Source organism: Eptatretus burgeri, chromosome 17 (assembly GCF_056783735.1).
Source record: "Eptatretus burgeri isolate ZD-2024b chromosome 17, Ebu_testis_v1, whole genome shotgun sequence".
Classification (NCBI taxonomy): domain Eukaryota; kingdom Metazoa; phylum Chordata; class Myxini; order Myxiniformes; family Myxinidae; genus Eptatretus; species Eptatretus burgeri.
Window position 1 is genome coordinate 11,479,577 of NC_140977.1, and position 19,293 is coordinate 11,498,869.

The 19,293-nt window shown below is 46.6% G+C and overlaps 1 protein-coding gene across 1 annotated transcript in view; it reads right to left on the reverse strand.

Annotated features, from left to right (window-relative positions):
• LOC147009316 (fibrocystin-L-like) overlaps nucleotides 1-19,293 on the reverse strand; it is a 98,659-nt gene that overhangs the window by 52,223 nt on the left and 27,143 nt on the right. Inside the window, exons 9-16 of the mRNA XM_085861692.1 lie at nucleotides 17,469-17,562; nucleotides 14,150-14,232; nucleotides 11,122-11,243; nucleotides 8,789-8,903; nucleotides 7,655-7,773; nucleotides 7,328-7,454; nucleotides 6,050-6,202; nucleotides 2,913-2,998 (exon numbers count right to left, since the gene is read on the reverse strand). Of these exons, the coding sequence (XP_085717818.1) occupies nucleotides 2,913-2,998; nucleotides 6,050-6,202; nucleotides 7,328-7,454; nucleotides 7,655-7,773; nucleotides 8,789-8,903; nucleotides 11,122-11,243; nucleotides 14,150-14,232; nucleotides 17,469-17,562 (899 nt within the window). The remainder of the gene's footprint in view (nucleotides 1-2,912; nucleotides 2,999-6,049; nucleotides 6,203-7,327; nucleotides 7,455-7,654; nucleotides 7,774-8,788; nucleotides 8,904-11,121; nucleotides 11,244-14,149; nucleotides 14,233-17,468; nucleotides 17,563-19,293) is intronic.

The following is a 19,293-nucleotide window of genomic DNA, read 5'->3' on the forward strand; positions in this document are numbered from 1 at the left end:
GATCGTCGGCGATACTCTGCCGCGCGCTTTGTACAAATTAGACTATCATTGGGCATAAGTTGTGAACGCCGACAACACGCTAAGCATTCGTTGGTATAAGTTATCTATAAGTTATTGAAACGTTCTGTGTACGTTACTAATATGTTATGCATACGTCCAACTCGTTAATATACGCCCAAAACTGAAAAAAAATAATAGTTCAGCGTACGCCAGCGTTTTAGATAAATTTTGATAAGTTGCCATACGCTGGCTAAATCGTCAAGGTGTGACAGGGGCTTAACTCGTGATCCCCGTCATCCCTTATTTTAATGCACGTTCCATTTAATCAACGTAGCTAAGCTACGTCCCCACTACACATTCCCTGTCGGTCCATGTCTCCCAAATCCATTCTAAATCTAAATCTACTTTCCCACTAATTAGTCCACGGGCCCCATGGAGGACGGCTCATGCCCCCATGAGGCCGGTCTAACTAAGCTAAACCCATCCCACTAACTAATGCTCCTATGCCCAAGCAGCATGCTTGCCACATCCTGGCCAGGCTCGTGTACTTGGAGCGAGCCTTTTTTTTTTCTTACACCGCCAAGGCGGTGGTCTACGGCTCACTCGCTCGTCCCTTCCGTGGGGCGATACGTGCAGCCACGACGTCACCCTGCAAATCGCACCGAGCGCTCGCTTTCAGGGCATCCGCCATGCGAGTCGACGTGCGCTGCTCACCTGAAGCTCGCGCCACGAGGTCCGTGCCGATGACGTCACTCGCACACGGACCCTGCGCGTTTTACCGTGTCGTTCCCGCGACTTGCTCCGCGTGTCTCGTGCATGCCTCTTACGCTGCGCAGCACGTGGAGCCCCGCACACGCGCTCGCATGGGGACCCGTCCGTCCAAATTCACCCAACACTCGCTTACATTTTCACCGTCCACGTGGCCGGCTTCTGTCTGACGTTGAGCGTTCTCGTTCTCGCATATAACTGATCTATAAAAGACTCTGGCTGTTGTTTGCGATGGGTTCCAGATTCGTAACAATATATCGTTTTAGCCCCGTCACTCAATGGTGTAGAATCACTTTAAAAATTCTATAATTCTCGGATCTGGATCCGGATTCGGATCTTCACCAAAATCAAATCAATTCTTTGTTACATACCGAACCTGCCCACCAAGTTTCGCCCGAATCCGTCCACAACTTTTTGAGATATCTTGCTATATGTCGATTTTGGCCCCGTCTCTCAATGGTGAAAAAATCACTTAATTTTTTTTCGGATCTTCACCAAAATGTAAACATTTCGTCAGTGTCACAAACCCAAGCTCTCCACCAAATTTCGGCCAAATCCGTCCAAAACTTTTTGAGATATTTTGTTCACAAACACACAAACCTCCGCCACGTAATGCCTGATCCACAAAAACATGTCGGGCCCAATACATGTTTGAAATATCATGCTATACAGTATGCTATCGGTTTTTTTTTTGAGCCAGGTGTTGGCGCAGTGGTTAGGGCAGCGGCTTGGGATCCAAAAGGTCCTGAGTTCAAGCCCCGTTCGGCCACTGAATTAATACACCAGGGGGTTGACTCAGCCTGTCATCCTTCAGAGGTCGGCGAAATGAGTACCAGTGTACTGGGCCGGTGTATACCCCGGTTAAAATAGGTGTACCATATCCCTGTGTCGTAAGAGGCGACCAGGGTTGCGTCAGGAAGAGCATCCGGCGTAAAACATGTGCCAAATCACTATGCGGATCATACGGATGATCCGCTGTGGCGACCCCTTACGGGAGCAGCCGAAGGAAGAAGAAGAAGAAGAGAGTACGCTATCGTTTTTATCCCTATCGCTCAATGGTGAAGAATCACTAAAATTAAATAAATCTCATATCCAGATCCGGATTCGGATCTTCACCAAAATCGAATCAATTCTTCCCTGTCCCACACCCAACCTGTCCACCAAGTTTCGGCCGAATCCGTCCACAACTACTTGAGATATCCTGCACAGAAACAAACAAACGGATAAGCAAATAAACAAACAGACAGAAAGGGATGAAAACATAAACTCCTTCACTTTCGGTGGTGGAGGTAAAAAAGCATAAGGTAAAAACTATTTTGGAACGTACGGTGGTACGGTTGGCAATCCAGAGTTTTTCCAAACATGCTCGAAACATGAAGGTACTAAACAGTCGATGCTTGTCATCACAAAGATGAATTATGGTGAGTTTCAATAAAATCTATACGAGTATTGGGCCATTTAAGATAGGATCACAAAATATACTGTAAACAGTTAAAATACCATGAGACATAAGTGGCAAGCTCAGAGTCTGAACACCTACGCTCCTCTCTTTGGATGATCAATGAAACACTACACTACACAACACATACACTATATGTATAGGGTATTCCATGAACCTAAAGCAAACAAAGAATGCTTGTTTGAACATGCAATGACATGGTTGAATGTTTAATGACAAGAAAAGACCTTTAAATGGCCTTCCGTGTTAATTTTGCTTGTTTTGCATCAATAATCTACCCAATCAAGGCTGACATCTGCTTCACCTATATTATGTGTGGGATAGAGGGGAGAGCGGTACTCCATCAAGCTGAGAAACGTCAACCACTCAAACTCCTGGGTCTCACTATCAGCCATGATCTTTCTCAGGCAACTGACATTTCAATGTTGGCCTCCAAAGCCAGTCGCTGACTCGGCATCCTCCATCGTACAAAGTCCTTCCTTGGAACAGAGTTTTTTTTTCCCAAACATGCCAATGTGCTTAATTTGGCACACCTGAACATCTATCCACCTACAAGGCCTTAATCTGCAGCTTGATGGAGCACTGCTCTCACCTCTGGACTGGCATAGGTTAAAGAGGACTCCTTCATTTGCTTTTGAGGTCTGTAAAAAAATCATAAGGAAAACTGAAGAGTTCAGAAACTTGCCTTCGCTTTGATGTCAGCAAACAATGCTTTGGGTTGATTGTCACTGGAAGGGAAGGAAAAAGCTGCCCCAGCGATGTGCACCTCGCCTGGAATGAACAGAAAATTATAATTTTTATACAAATTTACATCTCCCTGGTCACTTCACAAAAGGTTGATGTGAGTGGATCGGAGTGAAAATCATCTCTGCAGACAATGAAAACCAAGACCAGCTACAGGCTCCAGAGCGGCAGAGCAGGGATTCTTAACCTTTCTTCTGCCATTTAATCTCTTGGCTCGACATGACCAGCCATTTAACCCCCTTGGCTCGACATGACCAGCCATTTCCCCCCTTGGCTCAACATGACCAGCCATTTACCCCCTTGGCTCGACATGACCAGCCATTTACCCCCTTGGCTTGACATAAGCCATTTACCCCCTTGGCTCTACATGACCAGCCATTTGCCCCCTTGGCTCGACATGACCAGCCATTTACCCCTTGGCTCGACATGACCAGCCATTTACCCCCTTGGCTCGACATGATGAGCCAACTCCCGAGACTCGACATGACCAGCCATTTACCCCCTTGGCTCTACATGACCAGCCATTTGCCCCCTTGGCTCGACATGACCAGCCATTTACCCCTTGGCTCGACATGACCAGCCATTTGCTCCCTTGGCTCGACATGACCATATTTACCCCCTTGGCGCGACATGACCAGCCACTTAACCCCTTGGCTCGACATGACCATATTTACCCCCTTGGCGCGACATGACCAGCCACTTAACCCCTTGGCTCGACATGACCAGCCATTTACCCCCTTGGCTCAACATGACCAACCATTTCTCCCCTAGACTCGACATGACCAGCCATTTTCTCACTTGGCTCGACATGACCAACCATTTCTCCCCTAGACTCGACATGACCGGCCATTTTCTCCCTTGGCTCGACATGACCAACCATTTCTCCCCTAGACTCGACATGATCAGCCATTTACCCCCTTGGCTCGAAATGCCAAGCCATTTACCTCCACCCCATAAGCTATTTAAATTCATTGACTGGCCAATGCAATTTTGGCACAAAAAAAAATAAAAAGAGAGAAAAACAAAGCATTTAATCTCCAAGTATTGTACAGTAATAAACTGTGACCAATGAGAGAAGAAAAGAATACATCGCAATGACATCAATCACCACCACCACCATATTAAAAACACCAAAAACAGGAGTATCATTGGGAACAATGTTGCTGCCTCGCCTCAATCAGTTTATCCATTCGAGGAGTTGTCGATGACAACGCTACTCGCATGTCGTCGTCAGCTCTCAGGCAGTTCCTGGCTTTCATCTTCATCGCTACCAAGGTTTATGTTAAGGTATTAAAAAACAAAAATAAAAGATTAAATATTGCACCTTTTTAGAATTGATATATTTTTACCCCTAACCATGGGATTGTTTTTACCCCCTTGGGGTAAATTTACTCCTGGTTAAGAACCACTGCTCTGAAGGATGAGATACATCTAATCACTTCCCCCAAACTGCATCACAGCTTGTTCATCTCTTCCTTCATCTATCCATCCATCCATCCATCGATCCATCAGGACCACACTGTGTTCAGAGCGTCGGTGCTGCCGACGCAATCTCCTGGGCTATTACGGGCACAATCCTGGACGGGTCGCCACTCCGACACAGGATACTCAAATGGCTCAATCATCTCAGGAGGCTGGTACTATTTTGCTGACCTCAGAAGGATGACAGTCGGAGTCAACCCCACCTGGTATTAATTCAACAGCCGAGCAGGATTGTGAACTCAGGACGCGAGGATCCCAAGCCCACCACCCGAACCATTAAGCCAACACCAGGTATCTCTTCCTCCTCATTCTCAACATCCCATCTTTTATTTCCTTCTCATACAATCTTGTAATTAATTGCCCTTCTCGAAAGTCAGAAAAGAATGCACAGGGTTGATTCCACTATTACTACGACTATGACTACATTAACGGCTGCATTTATTCCCCAACTGATTGAGAGATTGGCTGGGAAAGCTTTCCATCCCAATTGTTTCACAAGGCGGAGCTGGCCAAGCCTGGAATTTGACCGATTTGGATTTGGGAAGGAATTTGTAATGTGTTCCATTTCAACAGTTTATGGATAGGTCGGGAATCGAACCAAGACGATACAACTCAAAGTTACAGTAAGTGCACCCAGAAAAGACTGACTCTCTCCCAAAAGCCCCCTCTCCCTCCCCCGGGGCACCGCAATTTTCAATGCTGTTTGTTTCGTACATTTCATTTGCATGAAGGCAATCGATTGGTTTAAAGTGAGTGTTAGAATCGAAGTGATATTGCAGTTTTCCCCAGTCAAAAGTGTTTCACTGTCATGTATTTGAATCCTTACTTGCCCGACAGGGTAGTAGTGGACTGAGCTTGAAGCTGTCTATTCTGGGTTTGATTGGTGCTTCGAATGCAGCTTGATGTATTGCAAAGTATGCGTGGTTCTGTGGATGGACGTTAGGCTTGGTGTCCCACTGATGGACTTTGAGCATTCCACGGTGTTTGGCATCGCTGGCTCTGTGAACAAATTCCTAATTCCTGCCCAAATCAGTTACAAGAGGACATCAGGCCTGGCCAGCTGGTTTGTAAAAGGCTTGGGATACAAATAGGCTGAACCTGTTATGTGGGTAGGAATAATTGGTGCCGTCAACAATATAGTGGGAGACAGAGACATATTCAAGCCTGTGCTTAAAAATGGAAAGATCTTCCTCATTATCGATGTACATTGAATGGAACTAAGCCTGGTGTTGGTTAATGGTTAGGGTGGCTGGGTTTGGGACCTTTGGGTCGAGAATTTGAGCCCCTGTCACCCATTGAATTAACACCAGATGGGGTTAATTCAGCCCGTCATCCTCCCAAGGTTGTTGATGCTCGAACTGTTGATCTATTCAGCATGGATTCTGTTAACCTCTTTTTAACTGTAACGTTTTTACGTCACATAAGACTTCACCTTACCGAGTTTTGTACCCAAAGTCATAAGATTCCCGTTCGTCCACACTTATGACCGAGTCGGAGTAGGCTGGTCCTCAATACCACCACCAAGAGAGATCCAGAATGACTGCAATTATCAAGAAGCAAACGACAGATAAAATGGAAGATATGCAATGGGCCTACCTTGCACGGAGTCCGCCATTTTTCCCACGTAAATCCAGGCGTTGGCATCGTTGCTGGAGAACGAGTCGGTGAACTCGAAGGTCACCCTCCGACTCAATACTCCAACGATACCCGACATGTTCACCGATGATGAATCCACATCTAAGGACACCGCTGTGCAAAAAGGGTAAAGGCATATGGCATTCTGCTCACGTCGAGGCAAAAATTTGTCTCACGTGACAACTGCATGTGAATTGTGGTCTGTTTGAGTGATCTTCATCTTGTATTTTTTTTACATCTTCCTTGATGACTCAAAAAATGCAAATTTATACTTGTGATGAAAAAAATTAATCATCCTGCAGTTGTGGATTTATGCTTCAATGGACTCGGTGGCATCATGGTTAAGGCTCGTGGTGGTACTACCACACACACACACACACACACACACACACACACACACACACACACACACACACACACACACACACACACACACACACACACACACACACACACACACACACACACACACACACTTCTCACACGTGCGGACATACAGCCAAATGCATGAGACACAACACAGGACGAGACATACTTTGTTCGACGAGACAGACACGGCCACTGAGCTTGGCAGAAGTGCCGTCACTTCCTGGGGGACTCTGGGTGCCAGAGATGCTGCATGGTGTGCACATACACATGACCCCCGTCCCCACCCCCTGATCGCTCCCATAGGGAGCGAGTGTTTCAAATCTTTTTAAATGCTGAACGTCAAGCAAGGAAGCAGCACGTACCATTTTAAAAGTCTTTGGTACGACTCGGCCGGGGTTTGAAGTTTGAACCCCTGATCTCCCAGACTCAGAACGTACACTCTTAATGGTGCACAGTGAGCTCATCACCCGACGAACCCCGTGATGTTCACTGATGCACAATGTGAACCGTGCGGAGTGATCATCTCTTTTGGCCAACGTGAACAGATCGGCACGATTATACCCGACGCGTAACTTGTGCAAGCATGGACATTCGCGTTTATGACTCAACTTTGAGAGAGAGTCTGGTTATGCTCACAATCCTGCGCATTATTTGGACGACTCATTGGAATTCTAGACAATAATTGGAATGGAATGCTGTCTAGTCCTCATTCATCCATAACACCAGACTTAAACCACCACTTTTTGCAAAAGGTTTCTCGAGGTCTCAAGTGGAGTCTCAGTGATGTGGATGAAGCGATTAAAAAGTGCAGGTGGGATGGCTCATCATCATCATCATCATCATAATCATAATCATCAATTTACTGCTTACCTGTGTGCGATTTGGCCAACTTGGTTTTGAGTGAAAGTGTCGACCCATCAGCAATATGAGTCACCTCGTTAACCTCTGTGTCTTCAGGTCCATATGTTGTTGTCGATAGGATGACCTTATCACCAACCTGTGAGCAGGTATTGCCATGTTATACAATTAGCACGGGGTCACATCATCCACCCGGTTTAGTTCATGAGGAGGTAGAGCCTCCTCATGAGGAGGTAGAATAGAGTCATTGGGAGGTAGAGCCAACGAGAGGTTTAACTGATAAGGGGTGATTCAGCACACATTATACCGACAAAGAAGCCTCGTATAACTGGAGCTCACCTTCCAATCGACCTGCTGACTCAGCACAGCTCCGGTTGTCCCAGCTGAGGCCGTCTCCTTCAATCGCACATGGACAGGACTCGGAATGGCTGCATGTATACTTATCTGACCGTAAACTCCTGCACGCAGAGAGAAAGTGTCAGAGATAAAATTGCAGTTGACGTGTTAAGGGTGAAACCCCAGCAGAATCACCAATGGACCTTCAGGATCTGGCTTATCTGGGTTGAACTGCTATTCGCTAGACCACTCTTTGCTGTTGACTTTCAAGGCACTGACAACTTTGCCAACCCTGCGACCAACCATCAGGAAGGCCTCGAGGATGAGTGGTGACCTGTCCAGGATTGATGCTCAGTCACAAAAAGGTTTCACGAGTGGCCGTGAGTGTCCCAATAGTCTACCAAGAGTACAGGCCTATCAACCGACCCAGTACCCACCATTAATCACTTCCAAGCATCAACCTGAACTACGCGCTGCTTTCTGGGTTCAGCCGAAATGGAGGAAATTTTAAAAGGTTCATCTATCTCGAAGAGGGCGTTGGTTCACCTTTGGATTGGCAGGATAGCCTAGAGGTAGGTGCACTCATTTCTGAGCTGTCCAGCCTGGGTTTGAATGTTGAGCGAGCTATCAACTGTCATCCTGGTGTCCCACAGGCAGGGCGATCCATCATCGTCAAAGTATTTGCCGTCCCTCGGGTGGACGTTAAACTGGGCCTCCCGTCTGCCGGCATTCATTGGTGAATATTAAAGATCCCAAAGTGTCCTCCACAAAGAGAAGGATAGCTATCACCAGCACCCTGATTCATGTTACGAATTCCTTCTCTCACCTAGAGGGGGGACTCTTGCATCAACAGCACTGCCGTGCCTCTGTGAAAACTGATGATAACCAGCAGCCACTTACTGCATCCGAATGAACTAACGTGCCCGTTTTAAAGTTCTCCGAGTTCATCCACCAACCCCAGCATCCCGCACGACCTCTCCTTGCCCTCATACCCTACTTCCCTTTGTTGTTCAGCTTCCTCATGACTCCAAACCTTTGTAAATATATTTTTTTTTTTAATGTGTAAATATTCCGGAACTCCTTTGAAAGTGTCAATCTGAACAAATTAAATTAAGGACACGTTCATGTTTTCCTCACCGATTCCTGCTGCATCTCCAGCATTGCCGTTAGCTGCTGCTGCATTTCCCTTAATGATGACCTTAGCTTGACCTTGGAAAGGAGAACTTTCTGAGCCAGCCACCAAACTGCCATTCTGTGAAAGGAAAGATTTAAAGAAGAAATTCCAGAATTCAATATGTTAGCAAAACGAATTGGTCGGCCATCTTAAGGGCAAGAACAGAACCGCGAGATCGGAATGGCAACCGGGATTCATACGTAAAGATGTCCAAATAATCTTGTACACAGGAAAGGAATAGGTGATTCCATTGTAACTATTTCTTATCGTGAAAATCACATCACACGTCCCTGTCCTTTGTACCGTGATGGTCGACTAAGGGCACTCGGCGGGTAAGGGTCAAAAAAGTGCCCCCCTCTCCCCGCCGGTTAATTTGGGCACGAGTCAACGTCTCAGACACACAAGCACGGCGAATCTGCGTAACAAGATTGGCCGAGGGAGCACATCAAGCGATTCCTTTTACAAGTGCTTTACAGCGCAAACCCAATCTGCCAATATACTATGCGCTATGGAGCCCGCTACCGATGACTATAAACTAAAGGATCCAGTATACCCTCTGAACTTCGACGGCTTAAACTAATAACTTATCGCATTCACTCGGGGGCACTTGGGACAGACGGAGAATAGACGAGCCAGAGGTAATAGGGAAACTTGCTCAATGTGAAAAGCTCACACACATAGTGAGAGTCTTGGTTGGGGGCTGTCCTCACGGCACAGTGCGTCCCTCCCAAGGTGTGCTCGCCACGCACCAGCACTTGTGCCACAACGCCGTATCGCAAACCACGACACGCCACAAATCCGTACAGAACCAGGCAGGAACCACGAAGAGGAGAGAGCAGGCAAACGACGACACAAACCAACCCCGAAGCAAAAGCCAGGAAAAAGATGAACATGCACGGCGCAGGCTAACATCAAGGTTTGTCGGGACCACCCACAGCATGAGCACATCAGTTGATGGTCGATGGCCTGTGCCGATTGGTGTGGCAAGCCTGGGAAATTCTACACTACGGGTGGTCTGTTGGCCTCGAGCGTGCCAGGTGTCGATATATGGAAACGTCCGTCACATCTCGAGTCCTCACACTGACCCCACAATCGCACTAGCGGCCAACGGCTGATTGGATGTAGATTGTAGACTCAAGATGAAAGGATATACAATGACAGATTACAATGGGGGAACCTTAAGATCGTAGGAAGGGGATGGGGGGCAGGGCTTAAATACAGACATCTGAGCGGGGCGATTAGATTTTTCTAACCACGTGCAGACACATTTAATTAATTACAGGGATCACATCACACTTATTCTAAAATATACTTTGAATTAACTATTTTTAACTCCTGGACCAGATTCATAACAATATTTAACTCTTAATCTATAGAGGTCTTTACAACCTTGTATATTGTCATGGAGCATTGTATACCTTAGGACAGTGTCGTTAAAAAGGCTCACTCTTATCGGAAAGTACCTTTTACATCCAAATTGTTGCAGATTCTGGTTCTGCTTCTGGTTCTGATGTACCATACTGTGTTAGAGCGTCAGTGCACAGAAGCAGTTTCTTTGCAAGGGTGATACTGGGTGGTTTGCCACTGCTTGCCGAGCAGCAGTGTGGGTAGGAAGTTGTAATTTGGCCATGACGGCTTGCCTAGTGTACGCGAAAGCCACCGTGGGATCTTTAACGTCTACCAACTAATGCCGGCAGACGGGATGCCCAGTTTAATGTCCCTCCAAGGGATGGCATGCACATTGATGAATCACCGTGCATGTGAAACACCGGGATGACAGTTTCTCGCTGGGTCGAGATTCAAACCCAGGCGAGATAGCTTAGAGGCGAGTGCACGTACCTCTAGGCCATCCTGCCAGCTCAATTGCAGGTGAGACAGACTCAAATAGAAGTGTCTCGTTACATATGCAAGAAAGAAAAAAAATGACAGATTTATCGACCCCTCTCTCCCCAATATGCTCCTTCCCTCCGTCCGTTTATTCCCATGACCTCACATCCGCCTCTCATTACTCCTCCCCGCTCCTTGCACACCCCATGCCCTTCTTTCTTTCCTTTACTCTGCCTTTTTAGGAAGTACTCCATGGAAAGTTACTGGAGATTTTTTTTTAATCCATTTAAACCCCTTCCCCACCCCCACCCCCCAAAACTCCCTTTACCCATCATGCAACCATAACAAATGGATGTCCCTTTAATTAAACATACACCCCCGATGCGCTCCAAACTGCTGCCTCTATATCTGTGGCGCTACCCTGGGATGAGAAGACAATTATCCATTAGAGTTGTTCGATTGTACCCACCTTGATGGTGATGTGCTCGGCTGTGAGGACGATTCCGTCCTTTGTTGGGTCCAACTCGAGAACCCCATGGACCACGATGTCCTTGAGAGCCGGTGTGGATTCATCAACCAGGAGCCAAACATCTGTGAAACATCGACAAAAACATAACGCCAGGGAGCGGAAGGGATTCATTTTTGAATAAGTACATCAGAGGCTTTTGTAAGCTTGTTCGTTCGTACACAAAATCAGGATCAAGTTTCATGAATTCCTGTACTCTGGCCCTCGTTTAGTGAACGTCTTGTTTCGGAGACGTTGAGACGTGTTCACGAGTATCCCATTAGTTTCAGTTCGTTACAAATTTTCAAATTCCGACGTGATGTGTATCGAAGAGTCGCTCATTATTTTGCCGAGTTGTCGAAAATAAATTTTGAGTCGTTGGTAATACAAACTGTAATCCTCATTGTTCTTTTGCCATCGAGCTCACCGCTGGGCCATATACATGATACAAGGTCAACAATCAACATTGACCGTTTAGATCCTCGTGGAGGATCTCGAAGTCTTACTCACGTTGTTGTTCTTCTGCTTCTTCTTGTGGACTTTTTTGTTTCACAGCCTACAGTTTTCATCGAAACTTTCTGAAACTTGGCATATACATGTAGAAATACCCTGCGCAGACGGTAACCATCTGGCGGCAAATGCGGGTGTGCTTGCGCTTGTGCAGTGTGCTCCATGTACCTCCTTTTCCAAACGCCACGGAAAGACTCATCAACTTGCATTTCACGGCCTTCAACAAAGCCATCGCACAACCAGGTTGACGAAATCAGAAATGCGTGCGACGGTAAAATATAGCTTCATACAAAGTTACACGATTGGATGGAAAATGCAGCTGGCGTTCCAAAAAATCCGTTTTCTGCAGGCATGGGCTGCAGGGTGTCTCACGAAGCAGGAATACACGTCACTCATTTGTTTGCCTCTTCCTAATCCAAAGTATAATCCTCATTGTTCTTTTCGAATCAAGCTCACTGCCGGGCCAGACATGTGATACAAGGTCAACAATGACTTCTTCTTGTACAACATACAGTTTATAAAAGTATAATTTTTTCAAACCTGACATTTTACACATTTTTGATGTTGTCTGCCATGAGCAAATTATGCAGGAATTAACATCAACCCCGGTCAAAGCATTCTGGGTAAAACCAAGATGATTGCCATCAGTTAATCGTATCATTAAGTCCCTTGTGAATGGGAAGATCACAAAAAGGGATGGGAAAAAAAAAAATTCACAGTGGACTGTCTGCACAGTTTGGTGGAGCATATGTTTCACCTGGTCGTGCGTTTAAACGGTGCGTCGTGTTCAAAAATGGCCGTGAAGTGTTGAGCGGCCTTAAACATTCTGATGGAGACTCTCCAGTTGACAATGACGTGAAGATGCAGACGAGTTGGATGTCAGTGTTGTTCCTTTGGAAATAATCATTCGTTCGCACTTTTGATTGAACAAGGTGAGTCGGTACAAAATGGGGACCAAAATGCCGCAAAACTTCAGAAACGCTATCCAGGCGAGGGAAACGATTGTTTGAAGAAGACCGTGACGCGTGATAAGATCTGGGTCAAATATTTCATGCCGGAGTCAAAGGGAGCCAACATGGAGTGGGGACATTCCTGATCCCCACCACCAGAAAATGCAAGGTTCAGCCATAGGTCGCAAAGCTTCGAGCAATATTGCTTTGGGATCATGACGGTTTAACTCGGGGAATTTCTCGGATGTTGGAAAACCCGTCAATGTACATAGCACAGTTACAGTGAGACAAGCAACGTGCGCATTATTATTATTATTATTATTATTATTATTATTATTATTATTTTGTATGCAGCCTGTGGCTACTGGTTGCATCATTACTGGGAGCGTGGGTATGCTGCTGATGCAGTGCCACCTGTTTCCAGGAAGCTGGCACTCATTTTGTCAACCTCGGAAGGATGACAGGCGAAGTCAACCCACCTGGTGTTATTTAACGGCACGACAGGGGTTTGAACTCAAAACCCTAAGATCTTAAGCTGGCCACCTGAACCGTTAAGCGAACACCAGGCTGAACATGCACATGCAGGTCAGGGATGTTGTCATTGCTGCCAGACGGAATTGAACAAAAAGCGGAAAATAAGTTAATGCTACAGGTAGTGGACAAAAAAAAATGGAAACACCTGGGTAAATGAGGGACACCAATCAATGGCTCCCACACAGGTGTGGGCCTTAAATAAGCTAATAACATCCCAGCATGCTTAGGCTCATGTATAAAAATGCTGCACAGGCCTTGTTGCCTATAATTATGGTTAGCATGGCTGCAAAGAGGAGACCCACCAATGCCCCCATCCACAGAACGTGTGTGATCGCCCACTGGTTTAATGAGCACGACGTTGATGTTATCCATACGTCATGGCATTCTCAATCACCAGATCTGAACCCGATCGAGCATTTATGGGATATTCCGGAACGAAGCCCGAGACAGCGTTTTCCACCGACATCGAACAGGTGCGAGTTGATTGACTTTCTCGTGGAAGAATGGTGCCGCATTCCCTCCTGCAGAATTCCAGATGCCGGTGGATGCTACACCACAGAGCATATAGGCCGTAATGGCCGCACGTGGTGGCCTAACACCCTATTAAGTGACTCAACATTGGCGGTTCCATTTTTGTCCACTACCTGTACCTTGGAGCAGAGATACAAAAACAGGAAACAGAACTTAATTCACATGAAATTCAGCCTTAATACCCCCCCCCCCCGGGTATTCAGGGAAGTAACTTCTCCCAAGGTCAAGGGTTGAGTTTGTCATTTTTTTCATGGTGAATGACTTCCTTCATTTATTTATTTATTTAACAGTGCAGCGGACCTCACATATCGCGGAAACTGATGCCGTCCGAGACAGGCAGGCAAAGACCTGCAGCACAAACGGGTTATGAATCTCACTTTATCAGAAAGATACAGGTCGTCAATTCCTGATTCTTCGAGGAAAACATTGATCAACTTCCTGTTGTTTAAATACCATGTCAATCTTACCTTCGGGAACGATGACAGTGTCTCCATCTTGTGGCTTTGACATTCCCAGGCAGATCCACGCCTGGCTGCTGGACCATTCGGCCCTGAAATACATTTTATCTTCATGAGCTGGAAAAATGCATTCCTTCACTCAAACATTCATTTTGTAAAAGTACCGAATCAGTCATTCTTTCATTTTGTGCACTCCTTTCACAATGCGTATACAGTACAACGAAGGTCACATGATGGCAATGAATACCGTGATCCGTTCACTTGTGTGCGCACTCCATTTTCTCATCATTCTTTTTTCCACGTTTGTTGGATTGGGTTCTGATGTGTGTGGCCGAGAGTCTTTCAAATATTATCAAAGGATGTTTTACATGTGAGAAAGGGTGCGGCCATGACGTTAAACTTCTCTGTAGGAACAACAATGGGTTCATTAACTGGCAGCTCTTATGGGGTTTTCCTTTTCCGGAACTTTCTTTGGCCTGGCAGACCTCGGGTGTACATCTATCAACCACTTTTACGAGCATCACAGCAATGCCACTTGCTTCACCGAATCGTCGTTACGCGATGCGTCCATTTGAGTTCGAAGATCGTGGGAAAGGGGGAGAGTTTTCCCACCACAGCTAACTATTCCTACTTCATGGCTTCTTGCGTGCTCTTCGCCAAACTCTTCTCAGATTGCGGTAGTGTGTGGCGGGGTCGTGCTGAGGTGTCGTCCACCAGTTAACCTGGGTGGTCTCTTTCGGTTAACCTGGGGCGGTCCCTTCGGGTGGGTGCCTGGAATGTCCTATCCCGAAGAGAGGATGATCACCTGTCTCTGTTTTCATCTGAGCTCAAGCATTTGGACATCGGTATTGCAGCTCTCTCTGAGGTTCAGAGACCGGATTGCGGCAAGAGCATGTCGGGTGGTTACACCTACTATTGGTCTGGTCATTCTGATGGTTACCATGCCCAAGGAGTTGCTGTAGCTGTGTCCAATAAGCTGACCCCAATGATAATTGAGGTAACACCGGTCAACGAGCGTATTATGAGATTAAGGATTCGTCACTCCTTGGGTGTCATTTCCCTGGTCTCTGTTTATGCTCCGACTGAGATGAGTGATTTCACCGTGAAGGATGCATTCTACGCCACGCTCGAGTCTGTGGTTGATCAGTGCCCCAGACGAGATACACTTCTAGTCTTGGGGGATTTCAATGCATCGACTGGAACTGATAGGGATGGTTATGAGACATGTGTTGGTCCCCATGGGCCAGGAACTGTAAACCGGAATAGCACCAAGTTCCTTGACTTTGCAAGAAGTCATGGACTTAGGGTGGCTGGTTCATGGTTTCAGCGCCCACAAGCTCATCGCTGGACTTGGTATTCCAACGCTGGCGGTGTGGCAAAGGAGATTGACCATGTGCTCGTTGATGGTTGCTGGAGGATAATTCAGAACTGCAGGGTCTACCGGAGTGATCAGTTCCTCAATGCTGACCACAGGCTTGTTGTCGCAACTCTGAAGTTGCAACTTAAATCCAGGAGAATGGTACCATCCCAGCCTTGGCTGGATGTTGACAAGCTCAAGGATGAGAGGGTAGCTGAGGAGTTTGCGAACAGGCTGAGTGTAGATTTGGGGGTCTGGGCGCTTTGGGGGATCCTGAAGAGTTGTGGAGTGCCTTCAAGACAACCGTCCTTGATGTTGCTGATGGATGTCGTGGAACTCACCACGGGGCGAAGAAGAATTTTGTTTCTCAGGGGACACTGGATACCATTGACCAGAGTCGCAGGGCCAGGTTAAATGGCAGAGCTGAGCTGTTCAGGGAGCTGAGGCATAAAACTGTACGTGCACGAAGGGTGGACAAGGAGGCCTATGTGCGAGGAATCTGAAAGGGAGTAGAGCATCAGCTGTGCTCAAGTGATTCTCGTCCCGCTTACAGGGGAATTTGCGCATTGCGTTCATCCAAGCCCGTCCCTCAGTGTACTGCAGTTAGAGCAGAGAGTGGTAGGCTCTTGACAGAGGAGTCCGAAGTGAAGGCCCGCTGGGCCGGTTACTTTGAGCGGCTGTACCAGGCTGATCCCCCAGCTGTCGAGTTGGATGTCAGGGGTGTTACAATCCCGATTCCTGACCCTCCAATAATCCGTGATCCACCTTCCTTTGTGGAAACACAGGCTGCGGTGAACCGGTTGAAATGGGGTAAAGCTCCTAGGATCTGTGGCAACCATGCTGAACTTCTGAAGATTGGTGGAAATACTGTACTCATGTTGTTGCATGCAGTTCTTTGCTCTGCCTGGAACACAGGCATCATCCCAACTGACTGGAAGAGGGGCCTTGTTGTCCCTCTTTGGAAAGGGAAGGGTGATCGCCAAGACTGCAACAACTACCGAGGGGTGACGCTGCTCTCAGTGCCGGGCAAGGTCTTTGCTCGGATAATTCTTGATAGGGTTCACCACCATCTGCTTGATCACCAGCATCCAGAGCAGTCAGGCTTTACACCAAAGGGGTCACCATTGACCATATCCTTGCTCTTCGTGTCCTCACTGAATGCAGACAAGAGTTTTGTCAGGGGCTGCTTGCAGCCTATGTTGATCTCTGTAAAGCGTTCGATTCAGAGAATCGGGATGTCCTCTGGAGGATTCTTGTTCTTCGTGGGGTGCCACCAAAACTGATCGATCTGATGTCTGAACTATACTCTGGTACTGAGAGTGCTGTGAGATGTGGGGGTACCATCTCTGACTTATTTCCAGTTTTTACTGGAGTTCGTCAGGGGTGTGTACTGGCCCCCACACTTCTCAGCACTTGTATGGACATGTGGCTCATTTTCCTGATGCTGATCCTGCTCACCAGATTCTCTCAGCGAGGGAGTCTCGTGAGTGGAGGAGGCCAATGGACTGACCATGTTCCTCGTAGTTGCAGCAGGTTGATCAGCATCTTAAGGAGATGGGGATGGGCTTGGCATCTGCCTGGGGGATGGCCAGACGGAGGCCTCTGGAGTACCGGTGGAAAGTGGACGCAGCGACGCGCTGCTCTGGCACATTCTCCCATACCTGACCTGACCTGACCTTTCGCCAAAGATACCCAGAGATCTTTAACATCCACCAACGACTGGGGCTGGCAATCGGATCCTCCAGCTTAACATCCTTCCGATAGATCGAACACAAATTGATGCATCAAAGTGCATGCGAAACACCGACATACCAGGGCGACAGTTTATAGCTTGGTGGGATTCAAACAGGCATGACACCACAACGAGTTAGTGGGAAATCCAAATCACAAATAAGCAATTTAAACAGACATATGGCATTTACATTAAATAAAACACACAGAGGGAATGAGCAAAAAAAAAAAAAATCTGACCTCATTGCATTGTCAAACATCGAAGGATCAACTGGACCAGAATTCAAGAAATTTCCGCACAATAATCTCTGAATGGCACAATGACTGTTCATTGCTGTAAAGAAATAATAAACCATGAGAACTTATGCAAATGGTCTCCATCTTGTAAAATAAAAGGGGTAAACAACACCTTTCTAATTCCACTGGTCATGGAGAGTCGAATAAGAAGTAAGAAAATGAACGAATGGACATAAAGAGTCTGATGACAAGTAAGAACAAAACCATAATCATTGAAGTCAAGAGTTTTAAAAAAATCCCTCATCCTTCAAACAAGCAGGCTGCAGCCAGACCTTGAAACATTGAGACCTTCCCTCTCGTTTGTATTATTTTATTTATTTTTTATATACAACTAGACGACCCGTGAACCCGTTTGAGTTCCCGTTGTGACAGCGGTTGATGAAAAAAATCATTTCAATAAAAAATAAAGATAGCTCCAGTGAACTATACCGCTGAGGTTGTTTGCGTTGATCAAATACTCCCGAAGAGAACTTGACTGAATCGGGAATTTATTTTTTTCAATAATTTTTTTCGTTGCCCGATTTGAACGAAACTTGATACTGCACACCGCAGGAGAATGGTGAGTAAGCTGGCCCTAAAATTTTTGCGCTATCGCGTACCGTTTTGGCTGTATTTCGGGAACATACATACATACATACATACATACATAGACACAAGATAAGAGTTTCAGTAATATATATATATATAGATAGATGTCACGGCTCGTATGAGAGCTAACACACAGAATGGATAACAAGGGGAGCAGGAGACAAGAGGGAGAGGGAAGCAGAAAGCAACGGGGAACAGAGACATCTGAGGAGATCTGTGGAAGGGAGAGAGGTGGGGCGGGGTACACGGAGTAAACAAGATGGACACTACAGGGACTTTCAGGTCCTTTACATGACAGGGACTTTCAGGAAAGAAAGCAGGGAATTTGAAGGAGGTGGATTTGGGGTGGATTAATGGGGGTAGAAAAGATTGTGGTTTTGGATTAGGGAAGATAACAGCTTGGTGGTGAACGGCTGTTTTGAAGATCTGGAGGGAAGAGAGTGGGGTTGAAGAGAGTGTGGGAGTTTATTCCAAAGGCAGGAAAAAAAAGAGAAATGAAAAAGTGAAGGTGAGCAATGATTCTTGATTTTGGTAGTTTTACCAGGAGAGGGGGTTGCTGGCAGACCCTAAACTCCCTGCAGAAATATTGGTGGGACAGATAACAGACAGAGCGGGTGTGGAGGGGGGGCGAGGTTGGAGAGGAGATGGTAGAAGACAGAAAGACCACCAACCTGCCTGCGGTGAGAGAGTGAGAGACCAAAAGACTCAGCCTCATCACGGGAGATACCAATGATCTTAAATGCTTTGGTTTCCACAAAGTGAAAGCCGAGAAAGGTGAGAGGCTGGAGCACCAGCCCAGAGGGGAGAGCAGTCCTCCATCAGGCAATGGACGAAAGCTTTGTTTGTGGTCAGGAGCTCAGGTGTGCCAAGGAAGGACTTTGCACAACGGAGGATGCGTAATCGGTGACTGGCTTTGGAGGCCAGCTTGGAAATGTGGCCTTCCCAGGAAAGATCATGGCAGATAGTGAGGCCCAAAAGTTTGAATGAAAGGACTTCTTCAAGAGGATTGTTGAGAAAGTAGATGGGGGAAATTTTACAAACATTCCTTTTGGAGAGACATGGTGAAAGTGTGAGATTTGTCAGGATTGAATAACACGTTCCACGTGTTGGACCAGCTTGTAATTTTATCCAGGCTGGTCTTCAGACCTTGAAAGAAAAAGAAAATCACAAGATGATTAAA